The sequence below is a fragment of the Pteropus medius genome, unplaced genomic scaffold, assembly GCF_902729225.1.
Source record: "Pteropus medius unplaced genomic scaffold, Ma_sr-lr_union100, whole genome shotgun sequence".
Taxonomy (NCBI): Eukaryota; Metazoa; Chordata; class Mammalia; order Chiroptera; family Pteropodidae; genus Pteropus; species Pteropus medius.
In genome coordinates, this window is record NW_024349797.1 from 4,875,960 (window position 1) to 4,900,422 (window position 24,463).

The following is a 24,463-nucleotide window of genomic DNA, read 5'->3' on the forward strand; positions in this document are numbered from 1 at the left end:
TAATGATTACTTTTTTAAAGTAATAGAAACATGATTTAGAAGTGTTAGTAACATGGTTTTAACATATTTTATGTGTTTCAAGTTTTCCTAGTTTCAGCCAGCAGGAGCTCCTTGGAGCTGGCTTCTGTGTCCTTTTAACATGACCCCAGTAGTCCTGCTTACTGCACAAGTTCCAAGCTCATAAATGCCCTGCCCCAGACCTGGATTTGACCATTTCTCTAAAGAGCTGTGGTTTTATGATGAGAAAGTATTTAGAGACCACAGTTCAGGTAAAATCTCTCTCTCTCTCTCTCTCTCTCTCAATCTCTCTCTCTCTCTCTCTCTCTTCTCTCTTTCTCCCCCTCTCTTCTTCTCTCATAATAATAGCACACACACATAATAATACACACACACACACCCATCTAAAACAATCAAACTCATAGAATTAGAGAGTAGAATGGTGGTTGCCAGGGGCTGGGGAGAGGGGAAAATGGGAAGTTGCTAATCAATGGGCATAAATTCTCAACTATACAAGATGAGTAAATTCTAGAGATGTGTATAATATTATCCCTATAATTAATACTGTATTGCACACAAAAAAATAAGGAAGTATTTAAAAGCATTTCAGAGAAATAAAAAAAATAAACATTAGTAAAACAAACAAATAAAATACCATACCAGTTCAGTATGTATAGCAAGAGTGCAGAGAGATGAGCCAAGAAACACAGGTTCCATCAATTCAACTCTACACTTATCGAATTCCTAACAAGTGCTTGGCCCCACGCTGGGTACTAAAGATAATGCACTAAAGCAGACACAGTTCTGGCTCTCCCGAAGCTTTCAGTCTATCCAGAAAGACTGTGAAGGGCCTTTATCCCACAGGTGATGAAGAATTTTAAACTAGAAAACGACATGGTCAAATTGTATTCTTTGGTAGAATTCTACTGCAGCTACAGATAGGATAGATTTTATCAGATCAAATAGGAGGCCCTTGTAGAAGTTCACATGATGGTGAGGACCTAATGGTGATAGTTGAGAAAGCAGAGAGCACTGGATTAGAAAATAATTAGGTGGACAAATTTGTTTTTAATATGCCCATGCTGGCTCCTGGCAATGCTCATTTTCTTTACCATCTGTGATATATTCCAGAACTTTACTTTAATGGCTTATAGATTCTAGATTCTAATCTCTCTTCCCCTTTAGGATAATTGGTACATAGGTTCATTTCAAGTCCCTGACTTTCCTCAAAGATAACACATAATTACATGTGCAGGTTCTTTCAGGACTCCAGATGTAAGTAGTCATCTGTCAACATTTTGGCTTTCAAACATTCGACTTTCTCTTCCTGGGGAGGAATGACACTATAAATAATGCACAATGGAAGTAAGAATGCAAGATCCTTTTTTCAGCCCCAGGAAGTTAGGAAACAGGCGCACGACCTAAAATATCACCACGGAGAATCTGAAATAGGAGTTGTATAAAGGGAGACAGAAGTCATCTAGCAGCAGCCAAACAGCCTGACCAAATCGTGGGTGCTTAGCCCCTAGAGTCTACTCAGCCCTCCTTCTAGCAATGTGGTGAGGTTCCTGCATCTTTCCAATAATCCTCTTTCTGTTTAAGGCAGCCAGAGTTTCTATTGCCTGTTACCAAGAACTGTGACCAAAATATCTGGATAGAATTTGACAAGGTCCAGAAATCGGAACTTAAAGCAGCTGGATATCCTATTTTCATTTCGATCTTTATTATTATAGCCAAGACTTAGTGATTGATCGCTTACTACATGCCAATTACTTTCTAAGCATTTTGCAGGCACCATCGTATTGAATCCTCACTGAATCTCACTGAATTGTATAACCATTAGAGTTGATATTATTATTAGTTCCTTTTTAGAGTTTATGAAATTGAGGCTTAGCAAAATCAAGTAACTTGCCCAAGATGACCAGCAAATAGGAATAGATATGAACTCAGGCAGTCCAAGTTCAAGCTAACACTTTTAATAACAACAGTATATACTTTTTTTTATTGTGAAATATAACACACAGAAAAGTAGACAAAAGTGTGGGCTCAAGTAAATTATCACAATGCAAACACCTATATAACTATTACCTATGCCAAGAAATAGGATATTTTTAGCACTCCAGAAGCCCCACTCATGACCCTCATAGTCATTACCCGCTCCCTTCCTCCTTAACCATTATCCTAATCTGCAGGAATCATTTCCTTGCTTTTCTTTATAGGTCCAAATACACATTCCTAAACAATGTTACTTCATTCCACGTTTTCTGAACTCTCTATAAAGGCAAATTATACAGAATGTCTTCTTTTAAGTCTAGCATCTTTTATTTAACATTGTTTGTAAGATTCATCCATGTTGTTGTGGTTAGGTTAGTTCATTTTCATTGCTGTATAATATTCCATAAATATACCATAATTTATCAACATACTGTTGATGAAATTTGAGTTATTTCTAGTTTGGAGGTATTATGAATAATGCTGCTATGAATATTCTTGTACATATCTCTTGTTATACACGTGCATGGATTTAATGTTGGATATAAACCTAGAAATGGAATGGTTAAGTCATAGAAAAGTGAATGATAAACTTTGGTAGATAAGGCCAAACTACTTTCTAAAGGTATTGTACCAAATATGCATTCCTGCTAGCAGTGAGGAACATTTCCATTACTCTCTACCTCTTTGACACTTGGTCATATTAATATTTTTTATTTGGGCCATTCTGATAGGGGTATGCTCATTTAGTTTGCATATCAGTGATGACATCATTTTTCCTGGCCATTTAGAAATCCTCTTTTGTAAAGTAACTGTTCAAGTCTCTTGCCTTTTTTTTTTTTTTTTTTTTTTTTTTTTTTTTTTTTTTTTTTTTTTTTTTTTTTTTTTTTTTGTCAAATGATCCTTTATTGAAATATTTTCCTGTGTAGCTCTCAACTAGACGGGCATTCCACCACACCACTGCTGATGTCATCTATGTCATGAAGTGGCAGCCATCAACATTGTAGCCCACAGACTAGGTAGTCCCCAGGATCTCTTAATGGTCACATGGAGTTCTCTAAAAATCTATGTCACATCTGTCCAGCAATGTTAACAAGCTCGTCAAAACTGAACTTCTACTGTGCTTAATGTTTTCCTTCTTTCTGTCTCTTGGTGGTTCCTTGAGGGTTTCAATGATCAGGACAGAGGCAGAAGGTCCTCGATCTGGACTTGTCTTTTCTGAATGGTCAGTTTCACTGTAATTCTCAGACCCTTCCAATCACCTGTTGCCTTGGCAATGTCATCAGCAGCAGCTTTTTTTGCAGACAGTGTCAAGGGTTAGGGCAGACATGGCACCAACTTCCCCACCAGTATACCTTAGATGTATGGCTTTGATCTCATTGGGGTTGAATTTAAGAAGCATGGTGGAGGAGGCTGGTATCGGAGGAACCTGGATTAGGGACAACCCAAGAAAGTTGCACCTTGGCCTCCTCTGAGCCAAAAGCCAAAATCTGGATTGTCTTTTTAATATTTATAAGAGTTCTGAAAACAAGTCTTTTGTCAACTATATGTGTTCGTCAACCTGCTTACACTCTGTGGTTTACCTTTTTCCTTTTAATGGTATCTTTTGATGAACCAAAGTTCTTAATGTTAATATAGTCAAAATTTATCAATCTTTTCCTTTATTAGTCTTTGTGTGTCCTGTTTAATATGTCTTTCCCTACACTGAGATCGAGAAAATATTCCCCTATCTGATCTCTGTTAAGGTTATTGTATTGCCTTTCACATTTTGATCTACAGTGCAACTAGAGTTGATTTTTTTCCTGTGTATGCTGAGACAAGGATCAAATTCTTTTCTTCTTTCTTTTCTCTTCGGATATTCAATTGTCCCAGCAACATTTACCATTCTTTCCTCACCACTCTACACTACAATCTTTGTTGCAAATCAAAGATTTCGTTTCTACCCATTTATCCTATTTCTAAGGCCTATGGGACTACTGCGTAAAAGCTTTAAAGTAAATCCTGATACCTGATAGAGAAAATCCTTCCATCTTTTTGTTTTTACCAGTGTCTTTGCTATTTGTGGCCTTTCACTTAGGCATATATTTTAGAACCAGCTTGATCTTGTCAAATTCCACCCAAAAAACCCTGCTGGGATTTTCATTAGGATTGTATTTTATCTATAAATCAAGTTGGGGAGAATTAACATCTTTACAATATTGAGTCTTTTAATTTAGGAATATGGTACATCGTTCCATTTATATATTCTTTACTCTCTCTCAATAATGTATTATATAATCTGCAGAAAGATTCTGAATACATTTTGTGAGATTTATTCCTAATTTTTTTACTCTGTGGTAAATATTTTAACTCTGTTGCTGGTATATATAAAAGCAATGGAATTTTGCATGTTGGCTCTGTATCCAGCAATCTGGCCAAATTTATTAATTCTAAAAATTCATCTGTAGATTCTTTTGGATTCTCCATGTACATAGTTATCATCTGCAAATAGATTTCTACTATTTCTACTATTCTACATCTGCAAACAGGATTTCTACTCCCTATATATTTTATTTTTGACTGTACTAGCAAGAATATCCAGTAAAATGATAAATAGCAAGTGGTGAGAGTTGGCATCCTTGTCTTATTCCCAATCTCAAGAAGAAAACTTTCAAATTTCACCGCTAAGTTTGATGTTCTTATAGGTTTTATGTAGATATACTTTATCCAATTAAGGAAGTCTCCTTTTATTCCTAGTTTGCTCTAAGTTTTGAATCATAAATAGAGGTTGAATCTTACCAAATGCTTCTAATTAAACTGATAATTTGTATCCTCTAGGGTATTAAAATGGTGATTTACACTGACTTAAAAAAAATGTTAAAGTTGCACTCTTGGAAAAACCCAACTTGGTCATATACATTGCTGGATTCAGTCTGCTAACATTTTGTTGATGACTTTTTGCGTCTATGTTAATGATATTAAATTGCAATTTTCTTTCATCTGGGATCATTTTGATTCTCCCTGATTTAGTTATTCCTGTAGTACAGATCTGCAGGTGATAAATCTTGCATTTGATTGTCTGAAAATATCTTTATTTCACCTTCGTTCTTAAAGACTTTTCACTGAAAAAAAATTCTATATTGATATTTATTTTCTTTCACCATTCTAAAGATAATCTAGCTTTTACTGCTTTGTGCAGAAGTCAGCTATCAGTCAAATTACTAGTCCTTTAAAGGCAAACTGTAATTTTTCTCTAGTTAATTTGAATATTTTCTCTTTGGGTTTTATAGTAGTTTAAACTTAATGTATACCTGTAGATTTCACTGTACTTACCCTGCATAAGGTACATAGAGCTTCCTGAATCTGTGGATTTCATTAATTTTGGGCATTTACAGCTATTATCTCATCAAACATTGCTTCTGTCCATTCTTGCTCTCCTTACCATCTAGGACTCCAATTATACAAATGCTAGACTTTCTCATCATATCTTCTTTGTCTTGTCTCTTTCTTGATTTTTCCATTGTTGCATTTTTTACACATTTCTTTCGGGATATTTTCTTCTGACCTTTCTTCCGGTTCACTATTCTCTCTTCAGGTATAATTGATAGGTTGCTAAACCTATCAATTGAGTTCTTAATTTTCATCTGTATTTTTCAGTTATAGAATTTCCATATGATTCTATTTTTTATAAATTTCAATTATCTGCCAAATTTCTCAAATTCGTCTCCTCTCCTTGAACATGATATAACTATTTTTATATCTGTACCTGGTAACTCCAAAATCTGGTGCCCCCGTGTATCCGTGTTCACTGTCTGTTGTTTGATTTTTGTTCACATTGTCTCTTCTCATGCATCTAGTCATTTTTGATATGTGGCAGAAATTGTTCTCACAAAACTGTTTGCAGAAATAATTTGAAATCTAAAACAATCCTTCAGAGAAGATTTGCCTTTTTTTGCTTCCCCCACACAGACCTAAGGTCATTAGTACCCTGGGGTCACCTTAATCCAATTTCATAAACTTAGATGTTTCTGAAGCTGAGCTGCAGTCCCTGCAATGGCCTACTTCTAATTTACCCTTACTTCTAACCCATGGTCCCAACCCAAAGGAAAGGGGTTTCACCAGGGTTCCCCCGGCTTCATTGGTCCTGAACATTAATCCTGTTGCTTCAGTCCAGAGAGGCACTTTCACAGCCTTGCCATTCAGCCTCCACACTCAGGAATCCAGCATATGCCCTCAGAGAAGAAAGGAGCCCCATAATGGACTATCATCCTTGGAACTCTATCTTTATACTTCTGTCCCCACATGGACCATTGCCTGGTAATTATTCAATATCTGGCTAGTTTGCCACGATCTTCAAGCAGATGTTTATATTTTGACAATTATGTTCTAATTGTCTCCAGTTGGAGAACTGATCCCAATCACTAGTCTGCCATAATTCAAATCAGAAACCTACATTGCCTCTTTACCTTTTTCATTTTGAAGATATCTTAGTAAATAAAATGGAAACAAAACAGAAATTTAAAATGGCTTCCTTCTTTCTGTCACTGGCTACCAGTATCAGCTTACCTAAGTAATGGTTCTATCCCTCCTTTGACTTATCCTGTCACTTTGATCATAATGAAGACTTCAGTAAGGTTGATTTTTTAGGCAGAAATAAAATTGGGACAAAAATAACGGAAGATAGTAGTGGGTTTAAAGAATAACTTAAAATTAATCCCTAAGGAAATTTACAACCTGTATTTCACTAAAAATTCATTTGGGTGTTAAAGGCCCAGAAAAGGTCAGTTCCTGATGACCAGAAAGGCAATAGAAATGTACAGAATGGCTCTGACTTACAATATAAACATAGTGAAGAATCTCATAACACATTTGTATTTTCTGAATAGGTAACATATTCACATTATTCAAAATCCAAAAAGCGTAAACATACAGGGAAAACTTCTACCCATCTCAGTCCTACCTCCAAAAGCAACAAATATTAGGTTTTGTGTAGTCTTCTAGAGATATTTTATGCATATAAAAAAGGGGTGTGTGTATGTGTGTTTGTGTGGAAACACATATATTTTTTACACAAATAATACTAGACACACTACTATGCATTTTGTTTTTCCACTTACAGCTCAGAGATCTTTGCATAACTATATATAAAAAGCTTCCTCATTCTTTTCTACAGCTGATTAATATTTCATTGGCTGAATATTCCATAATTTATTTAACCAGTTCCCTATTGATGGACATTTATGTCCTTTCTAATCTTTTACCAACAATGCTATAATAACCTTGTGTATGTGTCATTAAATAGGCACATGAGTAAATCTATAAATTCCTGGAAGTAATGAATTGAGGAAGGCATATATTGTAATTCTGATGGATATTGACAATTGCCCTCATAGCACCTGTACCAGTTTACACTCTCATCAGCAATGCATGAAAGTGTTTGCTTCTACACACCCTTATCAACATAGTGAGATATCGAACCACCCAGTGTGGTTATGATTTATTTCTTTTATTATGAGTTAGGATGAACATTTTTCATTTGTTAAAAGCCACTTCTCGTAGCATCTTAACAGCTTAAAGTACGCAGAAAAAAAGTGAAAAGAGATATTGCTTTTGATTTTTAAGGTTAAAGGTATATGCTAAATGATGTAAGAACTACTGGTAAAACAACTTGTAATTGAATTCAGAGAGGCAGGAAATAAGGAAAGCAGAAAGAAATACATAAGTTTATTTCCAGAAGTATAAAGTGTGAAAGATACAGTCCTGTTTTAAAGAGAATACGATTACAAACACAGCTTTTCAAGTTTCCTAAATTTATTCAGAGAAATTTAGAATACTATCAAGAAGCAAAAGCCAATTTTTTTTCATAATATAGAGCTTTTAATATGTCAGCCAAATATAGACCAATTCTACAAATACTCCTAAAAGAGACCAGAGAAACTAGGACAAGTTTTGCAAATTTAGATTGTAGGTGGGAAAATGTTTTTTTAATGGGTATTTATTTTAATATATATTCGGAAAAATTGATACATCAAGCTAATGATATCACAGATATTATTTAGAATAAAACAAAATTTTAAATGTCAATTTAAAGAAAAAATAATAACCAAATAATATTGGAATGTATTCTCTAACATGGCAAAAATTGTGACTATGGCACCTGTGGCCAAGGTCTTAAAAACAATTAACAGAGAAGAGCAAATGAAAGCTCAAGAATAACTCAATTTATAATTGATGGCCTCTAAAGCAAAGGAGAAGAAAAAAAGAAACTTCCTTAAAATGATTTATATTTTAAATTTTTAAAATGAGTTTTCTATGTTACCAGAATATGGTTATAGACATTCTGATCATGCTACAGATTTAAATTTACTGTGTACTTTACCTAAAAAAAGCACCAAAAAGCAAATTTTTCTAAAGCACCTGAATATCAGGTCAGAGTTCTTTAGAACAGGTCTCATAGGACTTCCCTGTCACTAAACATGCTGCAAAGAGATAATTAGCCTGGGCTTTAAGATTCAAGTACAGAGGAACCAACAGCAGGCTATGTGGTTGTAGACTCAAGAGGCTTAAAAAGAAACTGGTTGAATTTATATTCCAACTAAATACAGAGACCATATAATCCAATTTCTCCTCAGCCCTTACAACTGGGACATGCTCCTGAGTTGTCAGATTATAAACCTTAGGTTGTATGTTGATTGAATTATGACAGGACTAACTGGCTATCTCAATACCATAAATACACAACTGCTGTAAGAAAAAAAATAACCCACAGGCAAACAAATTTATACCATTTTGACATAAAACTACAATAGAAAACCAAAATCATAAGGGCTCTTTGTCATAGACTTCTACCCTTTTGTTCTTTCCATTATGGTAGCCAGAAATTTTTAAATTTCAATTTAAAATGAAATAGCCACAGAAAGGTAACATTTCCATCACTGCAGAAAGATTTATTGCTCTGCTCTAAGTCCTCTATAAGAATCATGAACAAGTTCACCTGATCTGTTTCCAGTCTTTATATGTCTAAATGCACTGATAGATCTCAGGGTGATTTACATCAAACCAAGTTCTACTGCTGACTTCAGAGTCATAACAGATTTTGCCCTTTATTTTCTCCAAAGCTCGGGGGAGGGGGGGGGAGCTACTTTAAGTGATGCAACACGTATGCCTCAGAGAGTTTCACTACACAAAAGAGTGATCTTTCCTCTTGGGGAATGAAGGACCCAGGTGTCCCTATTAAAAATAATTATAGTTCATAAAATAAGCACACTATGACCATCACAGAGCTTAAGTCAGAAGAACATAAATACCTTTCTTATCATCAAAACCTCAGCTAACAAAAATGAAGATACTCTGCAGAGAATACTTTAAAAAATAAAAAATCATGGTTATTCTAGATAATTACAAATTCCTGCTTTGAAGAAATAAGATACGTTAAAAAATCAAAACCTTTAATTCAATAACTACTCAAGGTCCAACCTCATGTCTTATTCTGTTTTCCTCTAAGAGAGGATGACAGAAACCTTCTTCAATTCCATTCTTTTTTCGGTCTCTATTGCTTACTCATCGGATCATTTTCCCAAAAAAAGGTGGCAGAAAGATCCAATCAAACAAACTCCTAATTTGAAGCAGTTTTTTAAGGTTACCTCAAGCCTTACCAGGGGTAGCCAAACCAAATGTATAATCTCCACATTGCTTTGCAAACCCAGCTTAGCTCTAACTCAAGGTTTCTCAACAGCAACACTACTGATATTTGGGGCTAGAAAACTCTGCATTGTCAGGGCTCTCCTGTGCATTGCAGGATGTTTATCAGCATCCCAGGCCTCTACTCATTACATGTCAGTAATAACCCTACCTTCCTCCCCTTCCAGAATTGTGACAACTAAAAAGCCCCCTGGAGGCAGGGGGAATCACTCCTGGTTGAGAACCACTGTTTTAACCCAAGAACATTCTTAATTATCTCAGCCCTAATTCAATCATGTGATGCTCCTCCAAATTTCCACATTGAGACACTGTCTCATAATCCAGCAAATATTTATGGAACCTCTAGGACACAACATCAAAGGCTCCAGGAGATAACAAAATAGATTCTATCCATCAAGCAGATTTCTCAGGGAGTAAGCACAAGAGCTGTAATAAAAGACACCGAATTATATGTTTTGAATTGGTTTTGTTCCTGAGGTATTCTCATCTTATCAAACTAAAAACACTTTGAGGGCAGACCATAACCTGCCCTGGAGTACTAACACTTGATTAATGGCCAATAAAATTAAAAATAAGGTACTGCAAATTTCATACAAACAGTAAAAACTCCACCGCTGACTTGGGCAAATAAGTTAACCTCTCTCGGCTGCAAAATGGGGAGAAAATGATTGTTGACAGGCTTAAGTCAAATAATACAAATCTTTTTCCACATCCTGGCACAGAGTAAGCATTCAGTTTTTATAACTATCATTACTATTATTTTATTAACTATTTTATTAGCAACAAATCATACCTCAAGGGGAAGAACCTGCTCTGGGCTACAATAACAAATTCCTACATGAAATAAAAAGCAATCAACTCACCCTGCTTTTTGAGAGCAAGAGGGAGGAAGTAACCATAAGTGTTTCTATCAGTGTCCTGGGAGGAAAAACTAAATGCAGGAACCAGTTAGAAGTGGGTCAGGGAGATTCAGAGACAAACGCATTGCCCTCCAATATACTCCCGAACTATTATTAAGACCTTCCTATTTTAAATGTTTGAGTGTGATTGCCATAGCCCACAAGGATCTAAAGGGAACATTTTTTTAAAATCCTTTTTTAATAAATACTGACACATGTAAGGGAGAGATGTTTGAGACTTTCTGAGAGTTCATTTGCTTAATCTTTTAGAAATTATGCTTAAAATTTCCACTGCTATAATGTTAAATACATGCCACCAATTTTGAATTTACTACAAAGCACAGAATTACTGAGAAGGCAAAAAACCAAAAACCATTACATGTTTAAAAGAGAAAATTAACTCTTAACCAGGAAAAAGCTGGGTGACTCAAACGTGTCTGTGTCTGACAGAAGCGGTGTTTGGAGATAAGAGATATTTGGGATAGAAAAGACAGGACAAGTCACGATGCTGGAACATACACAGCCAGGAACACTTCTGACAGCACATGGAGTTTAGGTGAGCAAAAACAGACCTTATTCTTATCATTATGGACCACAGCAGTACAGTGTGTACCACGGGCTAGGCACCAAATTACTCCCTCGCACATAGCAACTCATGTAATCCAGTAATTTTAGGTACTACAGGACAATTTACAGAGGAGGAAACTGAGACACAGAGAAGTTAAGTGACTTGCCCAAGGTCACTTAATTAGTAAACTGAAATTTCAGGCTCCAACCTAGGCACCATGGCACCACCTCTACCGCTATACTTAATGGCGCCTATTTTAATCTCGGACCTGGAAAATTAATTTCTATTTACTATTTAGTGAGACCAGTTCTTTCCCCCGACCCTTTTGTATTTCAAAAGAGCATCCTTTTAGTTGCGTCGTGTGTGACCATAGGAGGCCTGAAAGGTAACAGTATGATCCATGGACCCTTTCGCCTTTGGATACTTAAGTAATGCACACGGAGAAACTTGTATGGGGTCCAAATGGAGACATGTCTCCTGAACAAGAAGAGGAGGGTCCTGGAGAATGAGGGAGTTCGCCGAAGTTCCTATATCAGCCCCTATTTCCTGCCTTTGCTCTGGTCACTACGTTCATTCAAAAGACCGCCAAGCCTACCTATGCCAACTTTTTCTTTCTGAGGTGGAAAGGGCAGAGGCGAGGCGGGGGCCTATGTGCTGGGAGGCGAAAGCCAAGTGGGGAGCTGGACAGAGGAGGGCGAGCCTGCCTACCAGGATAGGGGTAGAGAGGCGCGTGGAAAGGCTGAGGCCAGTGACAAAGGTGAGGATCCGGGTGGGAAGCCAGAGATGGGCACAGCGAGGCCAACTGGGTTGGGGTCGGCAGCGAAGGAGTGATCTGCGGGCGTGCGAAGAGGCGCCAGGGGCAGAGCAGCCCGGTCACTACCATCTGGGCTGATCTGAGAAAGGAAACGCGGCAGGAACCAAGGCATTTCGAAACAAGAGTAGAAAATAACCTCCAGAGTAGACCAGGGCCTAGGGCAGGGGTAAGGGGGTGGCGGCGGCGGGGGTCGCGGCCCGGGGGAGGGGGCCAGAGCAAGAGCGAAGACAGGGGCTCTGCGCGCGAAGGAGCTGCCCAGGCGGGGCCGCTCCGCCGGAGAGCGCGGAGCAGAGCGCCGCCGAGCCTGGCGCCAAGCTGCGGGGTCCTGAGGCCGGGCGGCGGGTGCGCCGGCGCCCCGGCTTTGCGTACCTGAAGCGGCCGCCTGGCTCCCCTCCACTCCCGGGCCGTCCCCGACGCCGCCCGCCTTCTGTCGGCGGACTTCGGGGTTCCAGCAGCCCGGCCCCTCAGCCGCCCGCGGGTCCGACATCTGCAGCCGCGCCGACAGCGCCTCCGCCGCCCGTCGCGAGTGGCTCCGGAAACAGCCGAAAGCAGAGCGCCAGTGGCCGCGAGGCGCCGAGAAGAGCCGAACGGAGCCCGTGGGCCGGAAGGGACAGCGCACCGCCCCCCGACGGGTCGCAGGAGCTCTGGCCCGCGGGGGCTGAAGATATGGACGCCTGAAGGATTACTGCCCGCTTTTGGTCGCAGGTGCTTAAAGTAAGGGATAGAAAGAACAAATAAAACCTGGAGAAGACCCGGCCGGAAGTCGTGGTATCCATAGAGACGCTATCGGAAGTTGGGGTTGCTGGGAAGCTTGGGCGCGTGAACTAATCTGCGTCATGGCTGAAGTCCCAGAAGATTACGATTCCGGCACGGATGAAGCTGAAAACCTGAGTTCTGAGAGACCACAACTGCCTGGACCTCTTGAAATATTTGAAGGTGCCAAATCAGACACAATGTCAGAGGCAGGCCTGGAGCTGCTTGTAAAGACTGATCAAAAGCTACAACCAGAGACGAAGGAAGAGGACTTCGAAGAGGGGGCGCTAGAGAGGGCTAAGTATGTACATCCACCCCTAACACCAAGTATGGAGTCCCAAGAAGAGGTTCCCAAGGAGTCAGAGATAGACCTTTCTAGCGAGACTGAGCCAGGGATTCCCCAAGAGGTAAAGTCAGAGACATCCAGAGAGATGGGAGGAGAGCTTTTCAAAGACTTGGATGAAAACCCGGAGGAGCCAGACTTAGAGCCACCAGAAGAGACCGAACCAGATGTTACAGAGGATGTACTCATAGAGTCAGCTAAGGAAACAGATCCAGAGCTACCAAAAGAAACCGAGTCTGAGGTTCCAAGAGCCACAGTCAGTGAGACAAGATTAGAGTTACTAGAGGAGAACCAGCCGGAGAGCCTAGAGGAATCACTTGGAGAGCAAAAGGAAGAGACAAGTCTAGAACCTCCAGAGGAGACCAAACCTGAATTTCCAATTGAGAAACCAAAAAAGTCAATTGAAGAGGCAGATCTACGGCCACCAAAGATGACAACATCAGAGTTTCCAGAGGGAACTCAAAGAAAGTCACCTGAGGAGAAAAGGACAGAGCCATCTGAGCAGACCATACTGGAGTTTACAGAGGAGAAACCAAGAAAGTCTACCGAGGCAGATCTGGAGCCTCCAGAAGAGACTAAACCAGAGGTTCCAGAGGAGGCAGGTCTAGAACCTTCAGAAGAGACTAAACCAGAGGGTCCAGAGAAGGCAGGTCTCCTGGGGCCTCCAGAAGAGACTAAACAGAGGGGTTTCCCCAGAGGGGAGGCAGTCTCGGCCTCAGAGACAAACCAGAGGGGAGGTTCCAGAGGAGGAGGCAGGTTCGGGGCCTCAGAAGAAGAGAGGAACCAGAGGTTCCAGGAGGAAAAGGTTGGGCCTCCAGAGAAGTCTCCGAGGTTCCAGGGGAGGCGAGTCTGGGGCCTTAGAAAGGGGAGGCTAAGCCAGAGGCCAGGGGGAATGGGGCCTCCAGAGACTATGGGTTCAGAAGGGAGGCAGGTCTCGGGCCTCCAGAAGAGACTAAACCAGAGGTTCCAGAGGATGCCGGTCTAGAGCCTCCAGAAGAGACTAAACCAGAGGTTTCAGAGGAGACAGGAAGAAACTTAACTGAGGAAGAAGGGATGGAGCCATCTGAGCAGACTATACCAACCTTTCCAGACCAGAAACCAAGTAAGTCTACTGATGAGACACAAAGAAAGTCAACTGAAGAGAAAGTCCCAGAGCCATTAGAAGAGATCAAATCAGTGTTTCCTGAGGAAAAATCAAGAAAACCATTTGACGAAACAGGTCTAGAGCCATCAGGAAAGACCAAACCAGAAATTCAAGAGGAGACACGAAGAAAGTCAACTGTGGAGAAAGTTCTAGAGCCACCAGAGGACACTAAACCAGCAGTTCAAAAAGATAAGCAGAGAAGATCAGTTGAGACAGGACTGTCGCCACCACAGAAGTCCAAATCAGAGGGCATACCAAGAGAGTCAACTGAAGAAAAAGGTCTAGAGCCTCCAGAACAGGCTACACCAGAGTTTCCAAAGAAAGAACCAAAGACACGAAATGAATCAACTGAGGAAATACATCAAGTGCCACAACAGAAGACCAAACCGGAGGTTCAAAAGAAGACACACATAGAGCCGACTAAGGGGAAAGAGCTAAAGTTACCAGATAAAGCCAAACTACTACTTAAAAGAGAGACACATAAAGAATTTACCAAGGAAGATAGGCCAGAACCAAGCAGATTTAAGCATTTTGTAGACAAGAACAAGCTAGAACTTTCCAACTATCAATCAAGGAAGTTGATAGAAGAAACTAAAAAGTTTTCAAAAGATTCTATTTTTGGGTCTCTCACAATAAGTGAAATAGACTCAATAAGTACAGATTATGAGTTTTCAGAATCCGTAAAACTGTATGAGCTTCCTGATACCAGTAATGACATATATCCCTCAGAGTCTCAGAGGGATTTGAGAGACTCTTTTAGTGAAAAGGAAGTTGTAGATTTGTCCCTAGAACAGAAGAAACGGGTACATAAAGATAAAGAAGCCCAGCCAACAGAAAGGATGGAGCTACAATTTGAGTATCTTAAATGGAGCCCAGAGAAAGTTGCAGAGTGGATTAGCAAGCTAGGCTTCCCTCAATACAAGGTATACAAAGATAACATTTTTTGAAATCATACTCTCATCCTTCTACTTCTTATTCCTGTACCCTTACCTTAGCTCTTGCCTCTTCCTTACTAGAAGGAGTATAGAAAAGTCCTGGACTATGGTACAGGTAACTTGGATTTTAATTTTGGTTTTTCCACTGATGTATATTTGTATTTTGGGAGAGGAAGGGAGAGTCACATTTGTTTTTTCCTATTCATTGCAGTCGTAATACTTCTCTGAAATCTTTGAATAAAGGCTAAGAAATTTATATAGGCCTCTTCATAGAAAACATTTTTAAAAATAGATTTCATCCAAGGAAAACCTTTTGGTACTTTGTCAAACTGTTAACTCCCTTAACTTTAACTTGTAATATCAATCTTAGGTGTCCTAAATATGTCATATGTATCATCAGTACCTAACAGCACTAATTTGAATATCCTATTAACCAAAACTAATTTTATTAAAAAGATAGAGTGAATCTTCTTACTTCATCGATGCCAACTATGTCCTTAGGCTACCACAAAACAACACAAGATCTGAAATCTTTGCAACCCCATACTTAAAAACGTAATTGAGGCCTGAAAGCACATGATTGTATCATGGCAAAAAAATTTAAGGAGCAGTATAAAATTTTAGCAGGATCTTAGAGGAAAATATATGAGATTATTGGGATTATGGCTTAAATTTAAATTTAACTTAAATTTAAATTTTTGCTCCGTGTAGAACTGGAGACAAATGTGATTTATTCCCTCCTTCCGTCCCTCCCTCCTTCTTCGCTCCCTTCTTTCCTTCTCTCTCCTGCTTCTCACCTTCTTCTTTCCTCCCTTCCTCTTTCCTTCCTCCCTTTCTTCCTTCCTTCCATTTGCCATACATCTTTTGAGTGTTGTTCTCATTGTACTGACAGGAGTGTTTTACCGCAAACTTCATCAGTGGCCCAAAACTCATCCATGTAAACTGCTCAAACCTCCCTCAGATGGGGATAACAGATTTTGAGGACATGAAGGTGAGTTGTATATAAAGTTTCCCCATAGAGCATTGTATCAGTGCTACCATCTGTCTTCAAATCAACCTCCTTTTCTTCCTCCAAACCCCCAGCCTCCTATTTCCGTCAGTGGTGTAATACTCACAGTCCCCCAGGCTCACAGTGGTTCCTTCCTCTCTCTCTCTCCTTTGATCCCCACAAAGATTCCAAGAACTGTTGTTTCCTCCTAGAGCATCTTGTTTTCTCCATTCCCACTTGTTCAGACCTTTATCATTTTGTACCTAGAACATGCCAGTAGCCTGTGTAGAAAGGTAGGCCTTTTGGATTCAAGGGCACTGCTTTTAAACCCTCACCTTCCAACCCTTTATATACTACTCAGAAACCTTTGGATCCCCTCTGCTTACAAGATAATCTCAGCTCCTTAGCTTAGGATTCAAGGCCCTCCACAAGTTTTCTCCATCCACCATTCTCTCCTCCCACTCTTCTATATGAATCTTCTTCTCTAGCCTCACAGGTCTAACCCACACTGTTCCAAACCTGTCTTTTGCGGCTTTGTCCAGTTCCATCTCCTCCTGTATAACTAATATGAATCTTAATCATCCTTAGGACCCAGCTCAATTCTCATCACCCCATGAAGTTTTTCCTGACTTTCTCAGGCCACAATAAACCCCTCCTCCCATGCTCTCATACATTTTATGTCTCTAACACCCATTTGGCACTTATATAATACCATCTGTGTTTTGCCTGCTTTGCTCGATAACTTGAAAACACATTACATTAACCTCTCTGGACCTCTTGTTTCACATACCTAATCTCATTTATATAGTTTTCTTTAATACCTCCCACCCCAACACACCAATGGTTTCATTCAGGATACTCTTGCCCAAAAATGGTTCTGCCTCAGTGGTTCTCAAAACTTGATAGTCTTCAGAATCAAGCGAAATTTTTTTAAAAAGATTCCTAGTCTCCATACTCCAAAGATTTTGATTCATTACGGCTAAGGTAAACCCTGGAATTTTTTCCCGAGGTGACTCTTGATCAGGCATTATAACCACATAATTCTATAAGTCATATGATTTAGAAAATAAGAAAATATACTCATTAATACCTAAGCCCCTTTCCTGGCAAGAAGATATAAAGAAATCCTGTAAATTATTAAATGCTTAGTTCAAAGTGAACATTTAAACTCTTGAATTCTACTAATAGCTATCCTCTCTGAGTGCTTACTATGTGCTGGGCACCATCCATATATTATTTCACTTAATCCTCTTTTTACAGAAGAGAAAACTGAGGCCTAGAAAGGTGAAGCAACTTATACAAGATTATCCAGATAATAACATTAAGAGTCAGGAATCAAATCCATTTTGTGTGACTTTCCAATACGTGCTCTATTTAAACTACTATCCTACATTGCCTCTCTAAATAAGCAATTTTGTAACCCTGAACCTCCATATACCTAATGTAGAAAAGGACTACTTATTACAAATCGCTATTTTGAACCATGCCTTCACGTAGCTACCAAGTGCTACCAAATACACATCTTATTCTTTTATGTTCAAAGATGATACAACTGTGTTTATGAGTTCTAATTTCTATTTATGTTTACAGTGTACTGAATTTTCTAAATAAAAATAAGGAACAGAATTAGCAAAAGAGTAACTCGTAATCAAAATTCTTGAAACATTTAAGTATTCCTAATGTTACAGCTTTTTATCATTGGAAAGCATTTTTAAGAGTCTGTCAATTCATTTTGCTTCCTTGACATTCTAATTCCAAAAGTACACTACCAGCATGCAATAATAAAAATTGTATTTATGCTTTTTCTGGTCTTGCAAGAAACAAGCCTTTAAAATCTTCTGAAATCCTCAAGACTAAATGATGAACCCAGTGGTCTATACTTACATCCCAAGAAGTTTGAATAAGCAAACTTCAGAATACTTATTATCAAAGTCACCAGACAAATGTGGCTTCTCTCTGAGGTCACTAGAGTAATGTAAAGATCAAGACATTCAAAGATACGTTAAATAAGCTTTGCTTGACACCTAAGTCTACATATAAAAAAGCCGATTATACACTATGACACAGGTTACTTTTTAGAGATCATATATGAACTTAAGTATGCCATAGTTACCTTCCTTACTGATATATTGTGCATTTTTAATCCCTCCATTGAAATTATAGCACCTACTACATCCACAATTTATCCCATAACAATACCTAAGCAATGTAGTTATCTTTTTTCATTGCTCTCTCTCCCTTACCATCACTTGTGGGCTTTGGGAGAGGGGGAGAAGTGGAGAAAGAACAGAATTCTGGATATGCTGCTAAGAAACTGAACCACATTTGAACTGTGCACCCCATTTACAAGCCTTGCAGTTAATTTATTGTCAGTTTCTATTCTCTTCAACTTCCTTAATTTAGCTATTACTCATGCTTCATCTGCAGAAATAACACACCTTTCCCTTTGCCCTTCATACAACATACTGAGATGATAGTGAAGAGCTGAATATATAGATGAGACTGGTGAGGCGTGCATGAGGAAAGAAACACTAATTCTTTTCATCTGGCCAGGGGAGCTCTTGAAACCAGTATCCTGTCCTTCTCACTTGTACTGATGCATTGCCTTGGAAAAAGGGGTGAGAAAGTCAATCTTATTTATTCTAGGGACAAGCTAGACAGGATAGCCTTACACTTGCTTCACTTTTCTCTCTTAGAATATAATTCTCAAAATATTTTTAACTATTCTCTGCAAGTGAACAAAAGAACTCTGTGATAAATATTTGGAGAACATAGATGAATTGTTTATTTCTTTTGTATGCATGATTGCATATTACAAAGTATTGCCTTATAAGCTTTATACTATCTCAGCAATTTGACTACCCTTGCTTTGTTGCAAACTATTTAAATAGCACAAATTCATAACATCAGCAATTATCACTAGACGAAATTTTTTTTTAACTTTTAATTTTCAAATATTTTTAGTTTTACATAAGAGGTGCAAGGTAGTACAGAGAGTTCCTGTGTACTCTTCACCCAGCTTTCTCTAATGTTAACATCTTATGTAACCATGGCCCATATGTGAAAACTAAGAGATCAACATCAGTACAGCACTATTAAACAAACCACAGACTTTATTCCAGGATCTGCAGTTTTTCCACTGACGTCCTTTTTTTGTTCCAGGATCCGATCAGGGGTACCAGCTTGCATTGGGCTGTCATGTTTCCTTGGTCTCCTCCAATATGTGACAGCTTCTTGATCTTTCTTTGTCTTTCATACCCTTGACACTTTGAAGGTATTTTGTAGATTTCCCTCAATTTTAGTTTTGTCTTGTGTTTCCCAAGATGTTATGCTTTCAGGGTTAGACTATCACAGAGGTGATGAGCCCTTCTTATCTCATGCCATCAACAGAAATTATTACTGGAGGTATTAACCTTGATTACTTGGTTAAGGTGGAAGAAACTCTGCCAGGTTTCTTCACTATAAAATTACTTTGCTTCCCTTTTCATAGTCTTTTCATTAGAATTGAGTTACTAAGTCCAGCTCACACTCAAAGAGAAGGGAATTAAGCTCCACCTCTTGGAGGAAGGACTATCAAAGATTTTATGGACATAGAGTAAAACTATCACAGTAATAAATATACTGGAGGAGATACTTTGAGGATATAAAGATATCCTGTTTCTCCTTAAAGTTTTGCCCACTAATTTTAGCATTCATCAGTGGATCTTGCCTGCAGCAGTTATTACTATGTTGTTCTAATGATGATTTTCTATTTCTCTCATTCTTTCCATGTTTAATTGCAGTTCTTCTTAAGGAATTCTTTATGCTTAATTGTCCTTTCGCCTCCATTCAGGAGCTCTTTTACATTGGTTCCTGTGTCCTTTTGTCATGGTCCCCTTATTTCCTTTAGTTCTCTTTGGCACTATGAGTTCGTACTGATATCTCTGACTCTAGTCCAGCAACACAGGGTTCATTCTAGACTTCTTACCCTTCTAATTCCCTACCCTGCCATTGCTTCTTTATAACTTCGTTCTCTAACAGTGAGAAATCTGGCTCTCCCTATCTATAAATATGTATCCCTTTGAGAAACATAAGGATTTACCAAAATGTACAATGTTTATGTACAGTTATTTTTGTCTTTAGCCTTACACCACCTAGACAAATCACTGTTTTTCATAGTTAAAGTTATTTGGGTCAGCTTCTTTCTTCCATATGAGATTATGTCTTACTTTGTAATCCAGTTAGATTCTGTTTGTCACAGCCTATATTCCATCATAGGTTCCCACAAAATCCTGCCTTTTAAAAAAATTGCATACGGTAATTTGTAGTGTACAGTTCTGTGAGTTTTGACAAATGCACAGAGTCATGTATCTACCACCACAGAACTATACAGAATAATTCTATCACCCTAATATTTTCCCTGTGTCCTCTTTGTAGTCAGCCCATCCTCCAACTCAATTCCTGTCCCTATAGTTTTGCCTTTTCCAGAATGTCACATATATGGAATCAAATAATATGTAGCCTTTGAGTGTGGCTTTTCCCTCAGTAAAATGCATTTAAAATTAATCCATGTTGTTATGTGAACCAACAAGCATATTTTAAGGAAACTATACATCTATTTTAATAATGATGGTATAGATGATTCGTATTTGAACCACAACAATTATGTCTTTAGTTACTTTATTTACATAAAGTAACTAAACAATGCGTAATAAATTGATAATGATGAAGCAAAACCATCAGTAGTTTACCAATAAAAGCAAAAATAGCAGCCTTTGAAAACCATGATCAACACAAAATACAATAATTATATAATTTTCTAGAATCTTCTTGAAAACTATAGGCATTACAAATACCTGTCTGAGACCATGTGAAGTAGGTGCTCTGCAGTGATGCCAAGCATTGAGTATGGGCCACCATCTTAGAATGTAGAATTAAGAATTCTTAGAAAACTCTAATATTAATCTTCATGAATACCTATTTTTAATAATTCTTACTAACTCAAGTCAGTTACTAATAATTTGCTCTAAGTCTTAAGCAAAAATAAAATCTATTGCTTGTTATTCATCAGAGCTAATGAAAGAACTCATAGTTTTACATCAATTCATAGTCCATCAGGGAACCATTGTGGTCCATCACTGAACCTCAGACATACCTTAAGAATCACTGATTTAGAGGAGGAATGGTTGGATTGTATTTCCTGATTCCACATGTAGCCAATCACTTTATAACACTTTGAATTTCTGCATTAAAATATTAAATAGTACTGGACTCTGTTGGCCTACAGTAGACACAGAGTTCTTTTGGTTACTAGTGAATGTGTCTGTGACTACAAGGTCCCTCCTGGAGGCTACATCTGTGAACTTCAGTGAATTTGTGAAATAACTTTTTCTGGTAAGGACATTCAAAAGGCGAGGTGCTGACCAGGGTGCTCAATGTAGCAGCATCAGTTATAAATGAAAATTCTTTAGAGCCACCTATAGTAATTTGTACCTCAACTCTTAGAAACCTCAATTGCTGCAGACCTCAATTAGTATTCTCATTGGGAATGCAAGACAATTATGTAGACTCTGTCTTTCAGCCACAAATTGTCTCTAGAGTCTAAACAAAACCAGTTCAAGTATGATTTAAAAAGAAAGATATCTTGCCTATCTAAAATGCATTGCTAATGGACAGTTTTGCATCAGGTTTAGAATTTTCTATGGCATGAATTTTATAGCCTTGTAACTATGGCCAATTGTTTTAAAATAAAAAATAATAATAATCCATTCCACATACTCCTTAGGCTGTGTTCTAACAGTAATTTCATGGACTATATACTCATCTAGATGCAGAATATGAATTCAAATAGCAGTGTTAATAACAGACCTATGATTAAAATTAGAATTTGAAAACATAATGACTTTGTAATCTAGGATATCAAGTGGCATGGTGCTCAATGAATACAATTATGTTTTAGAGACACTGAAAATTGTGACAAAACACGTTTTAAAAGAATATACAAGTATAGGTATTAATAAAACAACTGGAACTTTATTGTCTGATTTTTAGTGTTTGATGTTTATTTTTAGTCAAACGAATCAAACGAATAACTGTTTGAGTAATAATTTGTTTCTCAGTTGCAGATTAACTGAGCCCCTTATAGGCAAGTTAGTTATTAACCTTCCCAGAGATAATCATGGCTCCTAATTTGAACATATCTGCTCATGTGATTGGTCAGATTACTCAGACAAAAGAAAGAAATGAATCCATTTGTGGCCATCTGATGCAAGAGCCTAGAAACATCTTTTGAGACTTTTTTAAAAAGATAAATCATGTGATGTTTCTTTTAAGAACTTTGTTTTGATAAGGCCAGGCTAGTAAAATTTTCAAAGTGTTATTTCATTATTTTATTTTCCCATAGAAATAACTTAAAGGGTTAGTATTCAAGAGGCCTAGGAAACTAAGTAAAACTGCTTTGATTTAGTTGTATTTTCAGGTTAGTCCCATTAAAAAATTATCCTTGTATTTCAGGTAATTTCTCGGCACACGCGAGAGCTTCTGGGAATTGAAGAGCCATCATTTAGTCGCAGCATCAGCCTTCCCTATAGAGACAATATTGGCTTATTTTTAGAGCAAAAAGCTCATACTGGGGTAAAATCTGATTCCTTGACCTTATCTGAATTTGTGCAAGTAGCAGGATTACAGGATTATGATCCACAAAAAACTGCCCCTGAAGACAATGAGGCAGTATATTACACTGAGCCATAGGGAAAAGCCATTTCACTTAGCTTGAAAAATCCAACTAAATTACTTGGGGGAAGAAGAGTGGCCTTTTAGGGTTTTTTTTCTCCTCTTCATTAAGTATCAGAGTTAGAACTGCTGGCTCTATTCCTAGTTCTGTTACTGACTCACAGCACCTTCCCTTTATTTGTGTTTCAATTTAGCCCCTCGTTAAAACAAAGATAGCAATACTTCTTTCTGGGTAATTGTAGAAATTCCTGATAAATTCTAGTAGTGCATCTGGTAGTAGGAACATGTTGGGAAAATAGAATTAAAAGTAAAATCTCCTGCCAACCCAGATAATCCTCTCCGCAAATGCAGAAAAAGGAACAATTTTATTATTGAATCAGTATTAAATCAGACTGTGATGCACATTGCAGGCAAGCCACTGAAGAGATTGCAAAGACAAAGAAATCTCACCCTTTTATATAGCCAGGCAGACACAGTGCATTATTTATGTGCTGTCTATATCCAAAGGAAAAATAAAACTTCTCATATCTCTATGACAAACAGGAAGTTAATACTTGGAGCCCGGCACTTAAGCTAAACTCCCACAGATTCAGGGAGACAAGGTACCATCCTCCTGGATGCTCACGTTTCAGAAATGACTCCACGGTCCCTCCAAAAGACAGTCCTGGGATATAAACCCGGCAGAAGGTTTTTCTGCTTTTTAAAAGATTTACATACATCTCAAAAACAGAGAAGAAGGATTTAAATTACAAATTTTCTAAAGAAAATGTTTTGAGGAAAAGAAACAGGGAAGTTCTCTTTCCCTTTTGGCAGCAGAGAAAATTTTTTTTAAATAATTTTTTAGATTTGCATTTATCCTCACAAACAGCATGGCTTATAGAAGTACCATGAAGTACAGACTATCGAGTACGGTCTGGGGTTTGTTACAAGGCTCTTTTATTTGGTACCTTCCAGACATTTATAAAATGAAATTCAGGCCAGGGTCCACCCATGACTGAACTGCTCAAAAGAAATTACAAAATACGTCTCGTTGCTTGAATAACTCCAGTTCCTCTCTAGTTTTACAGATTTAAATTCTTTTTCTTCCCAGTCTGACTTCTTAATCCTAAAAACTACTATAAGGCATAATCCAGAAGAACAGTGATGTACCCTGTCCAGTTCCCTACACCTGAATGAATAGTCAAAGGAATACATTTCTTTCTTTTTATACTGAGAGAAGGGACAGTGCCTCAAATTAGCAATCGTTCTGAGTGTTAATATTTGATGATGAATCTAATTTTTTTTCCCAAGTTGGACTATTAAAATTTTATCTCAAACCATTCAATACTATTGAGTTTGCCTGGCTCACAAATATGCAAGAAAGAAAAATGTAATTTTTTATTCACTCAAGATCATGGTCATTCACTTACATAGTGAATGTTTTTGTTAAAAGCACTTTAACATTTAACATACAATGGTTCTCTTTAATGATAGAGTATAATCAGTCACCCTTTCCCAACTTCATGGTCACTGCTGTTCTCTATATAATTGACATAAAATTATTTGCAAAACAAGGAAAACAAATTTGCACTATAGGAATAAGATCTATATTTTATAAATTACTTTTAACCATTTAATATAAATATCAGCTATTAATGTT

At 38.0% G+C, this 24,463-nt stretch overlaps 2 protein-coding genes and 1 pseudogene across 4 annotated transcripts in view; 1 reads left to right on the forward strand and 2 right to left on the reverse strand.

Moving 5' to 3' along the window:
• Positions 1-12,473, reverse strand: part of TMED8 (transmembrane p24 trafficking protein family member 8) — a 32,865-nt gene extending 20,392 nt beyond the window's left edge. Inside the window, exon 1 of the mRNA XM_039883907.1 lies at positions 12,320-12,473. Coding sequence (XP_039739841.1) covers positions 12,320-12,437 — 118 coding nt within the window. The 5' untranslated portion in view covers positions 12,438-12,473. The remainder of the gene's footprint in view (positions 1-12,319) is intronic.
• On the reverse strand, positions 1,137-12,304 carry LOC120619552 (60S ribosomal protein L12-like; annotated as a pseudogene).
• A 280-nt stretch (positions 12,474-12,753) lies between the features above and the next one.
• Positions 12,754-23,871, forward strand: SAMD15 (sterile alpha motif domain containing 15). 3 transcript variants are annotated; one of them, XM_039883904.1, is made up of 4 exons: positions 12,754-13,696; positions 13,978-15,113; positions 16,018-16,116; positions 22,606-23,871. In XM_039883904.1, the coding sequence occupies exons 1-4, from the start codon at positions 12,787-12,789 to the stop codon at positions 22,840-22,842; spliced, it is 2,382 nt and encodes a 793-aa protein (XP_039739838.1). In that variant the 5' UTR covers positions 12,754-12,786; the 3' UTR covers positions 22,843-23,871. The 3 variants fall into 3 exon arrangements, with proteins under 3 accessions (XP_039739838.1, XP_039739840.1, XP_039739839.1); XM_039883906.1 differs by having other exon boundaries at positions 12,754-13,655; positions 13,985-15,113; XM_039883905.1 differs by having other exon boundaries at positions 12,754-13,648.
• The last annotated feature ends 592 nt before the right edge of the window (positions 23,872-24,463 follow it).